At 37.9% G+C, this 2,754-nt stretch overlaps 1 protein-coding gene across 1 annotated transcript in view; it reads left to right on the top strand.

Annotated features, from left to right (window-relative positions):
• Nucleotides 1–737: 737 nt before the first annotated feature.
• LOC107301219 (unconventional myosin-Va-like) overlaps nt 738–2,754 on the top strand; it is a gene marked incomplete at both ends in the record, with an annotated part of 6,882 nt that continues 4,865 nt past the window's right edge. The window contains 3 exons of the mRNA XM_015830474.1: nt 738–848; nt 1,200–1,418; nt 2,190–2,209. Coding sequence (XP_015685960.1) covers nt 738–848; nt 1,200–1,418; nt 2,190–2,209 — 350 coding nt within the window. The remainder of the gene's footprint in view (nt 849–1,199; nt 1,419–2,189; nt 2,210–2,754) is intronic.

The following is a 2,754-nucleotide window of genomic DNA, read 5'->3' as shown; positions in this document are numbered from 1 at the left end:
TTTCCATCAAGCGGGATTGGCCTAGGGGGGGATTTTATAGGGATTTTAAAGGGATTTTATAATATTAAACTTAATACAGGTTATTTAATATATATTTTAATTTGGCTTTTAGAGATATTTATTGTATTGTACTGTTTTTATTTACCTGTAAGCCGCCCTGAGTCCCTCGGGAGAAGGGCGGGGTATAAATGGGATTAAACAAATAAATAAATAAATAAATAACCTTTTAGCTCCAAAAGATGTATCTCAGTACATATGACTTTTAGCTCCAAAAGAGTTTTAACATCCATTAATAAATACAAAGAGTGAAAAGTAGAGCTTCTGTGGGCTTTATCCTACTTGTCTTTGCTAATGTTTGCTGGGCCTTTAAGTAATTTGCCTTTTGTTACGGGGTGGATATATTTTGTTGTAGACTTCACTTGTTTCCTATTCAGTGCAACGCATTCTTGTTCAATTTCTTTGCAAACTGGGTCTTGAGGGGAGATGTAACACAGAGCTTGGTAAGAGAAAGATGGAATCTTTTAAAGGTATTTATCTGGAAAGTAAGGACTTGTCGATGGAGTGTTGTCCAGCCAATGGGGAGGCCAAATTTAGTATTAATTAAGGGAGCAAAAGATCAGAAATACGTAATAATGACTTGAAAGAAGAGCTGCAAATGTGAGTTGATAAGGGTGATTATGCTCCTATTATAAATCCCTTAAAAAAAGATAACCGTTTTAATTGTTTTTGTCTTTTAGTATGCAAGGATTTGGATACCGGATTCAGAAGTAGTGTGGAAGTCGGCAGAACTTTTGAAAGATTATAAACCAGGAAACAAAGTCCTACATCTGCGACTTGAGGATGGCAAGGTAATGTTAATTTTACCATTATATTTAGTAAGGTTTGTTATGCTTTGATTCTGAAATCTTTACTTTCATGATATGACCCTGTTTATTCGGAATTTGCATCACCTGCTACCAAAGTCTTCCAGTTGGCTGTAAAGTATCCTTAAAATAAAATAAATAACATTTAAAAGGTACTTTATGTACTACCTATATACCATAACCATCAACCTGAGAAAAAAGTTTGTAAGCTGCTATAGAAAAACGTATCTTTAGGACGTCTCAAGTTTCCTTTTAATTTACACAGCTAATGAACTTTGTGGGGGGAAAAACTAAAAAAAATATTCTCCAAGTATAATTTGTGTTTGTTTTTTTTAGGATATTGAATATAAACTTGATGCTAAGTCTAAGGACCTACCACCCTTGCGAAATCCAGACATACTTGTGGGTGAAAATGACCTGACAGCACTCAGCTATCTTCATGAACCTGCTGTTCTCCACAATCTCAAAGTTCGGTTTATAGACTCAAAACTCATTTATACATATTGTGGTAAGCACAGACCCCCTGAAGTCTCTTTCATGTTATTCCTCATTGGTGTAGGTCAGGGGTCCTCAAACGTGGCCACTTTTAAGACTTGTGGACTTCAACTCCCAGAATTCCCCAGCCAGCGGCTGGCTGGGGAATTCTGGGAGTTGAAGTCCACAAGTCTTAAAGTGGCCAAGTTTGAGGACCCCTGGCGTAGGTAAATGGCACATTCCAGGCCAGGAATTTAAAAAAAAATTGCAGTTCTGAAATTTTTTTTTAATATTTCTTTCACAACTACAGGGGCCTGAGCCTTTTTTTAAAGTCATGAAACCTCTGTATTTTTGCTGGTTGTGAAAAACCACAATGCTGCAATGATTGGGTTTTTCCAGTCTTGGCATAGGTTGGTATCGAGTAAATTTGTAGAATAGACACGATAACTTTCAGATATGCACAGGCATTAAGCTTACCTGAACTTGTTAGATGCTTTTTTAAACTTTACTGTGTGATTATTGAGCAAAGAACACATGCCTTTCCAGTTGTAGAGATAATGTGTGCATGCAGTTTGTGCATCCGTGATACACTTAATAGATCTTTCATCAGTTTTTTAGAAGGTGGTGCAACAAGGGAAGTTCTTTTAAAAAATGGGAACATCTTAAAAACGCATGAGAATTAGGAAGAGATTTAAGCAAAATGTGTTTAGTAAACTTTCTGTCAACGCTGTGACAAACTGAACTAAACTATAAATTTAACTTTTTTTTTTCACATGCCTTTCCCCTTCTCCATAGATCCTATTTCCATCCTGTTCTTTACAAGTATTCTTTATTTGTCTTTTGTATTTCCAGTTAGTGGGCTTAGCCCAGGGGTAGGCAACCTTGGCTCTTTTATGACTCGTGGACTTCAACTCCCAGAATTCCTGAGCCAGCATGGCTCAGCTTGGAAACCTCTCCCTTTCCCCTCAGCATGGCTGGCTCAGGAATTCTGGAAGTCCACGAGTCATAAAAGAGCCAAGGTTGGCTACCCCTGCTAGCTCATTGGTGTTCAACTATGGCCGCTTTAAGACTTGTGGACTTCAACTCCCAGAATTCCTGAGCCAGCGTGGCTCAGCTTGGAAACCTCTCCCTTTCCCCTCAGCATGGCTGGCTCAGGAATTCTGGGAGCTGAAGTCCACGAATCATAAAAGAGCCATTTTAAGTCTTTTCTGCCTGGTGCTTTAGTTCCCTCTAGTGTCCATTTGTAACCTTCACCAAGTCTCCTAATATGGGTTTAGTTCCTTTTTAATCATCTCTTTTGAGTATACAATTTAATTACATGCCTGCTTTTTGACTCTTACAGCAAAAATAACCAATATTCCAAATCTCTCTGGTCTCCCAATCTGATCAGAACTTAATCTTTTTGCCAACTGTATAT

This window comes from Protobothrops mucrosquamatus, unplaced genomic scaffold (assembly GCF_001527695.2).
Source record: "Protobothrops mucrosquamatus isolate PMUCROS unplaced genomic scaffold, P.Mucros_1.0 scaffold10766, whole genome shotgun sequence".
Classification (NCBI taxonomy): domain Eukaryota; kingdom Metazoa; phylum Chordata; class Lepidosauria; order Squamata; family Viperidae; genus Protobothrops; species Protobothrops mucrosquamatus.
Note: the sequence above shows the minus strand (reverse complement) of the source record. Positions and strands in the feature narration are given on the sequence as shown.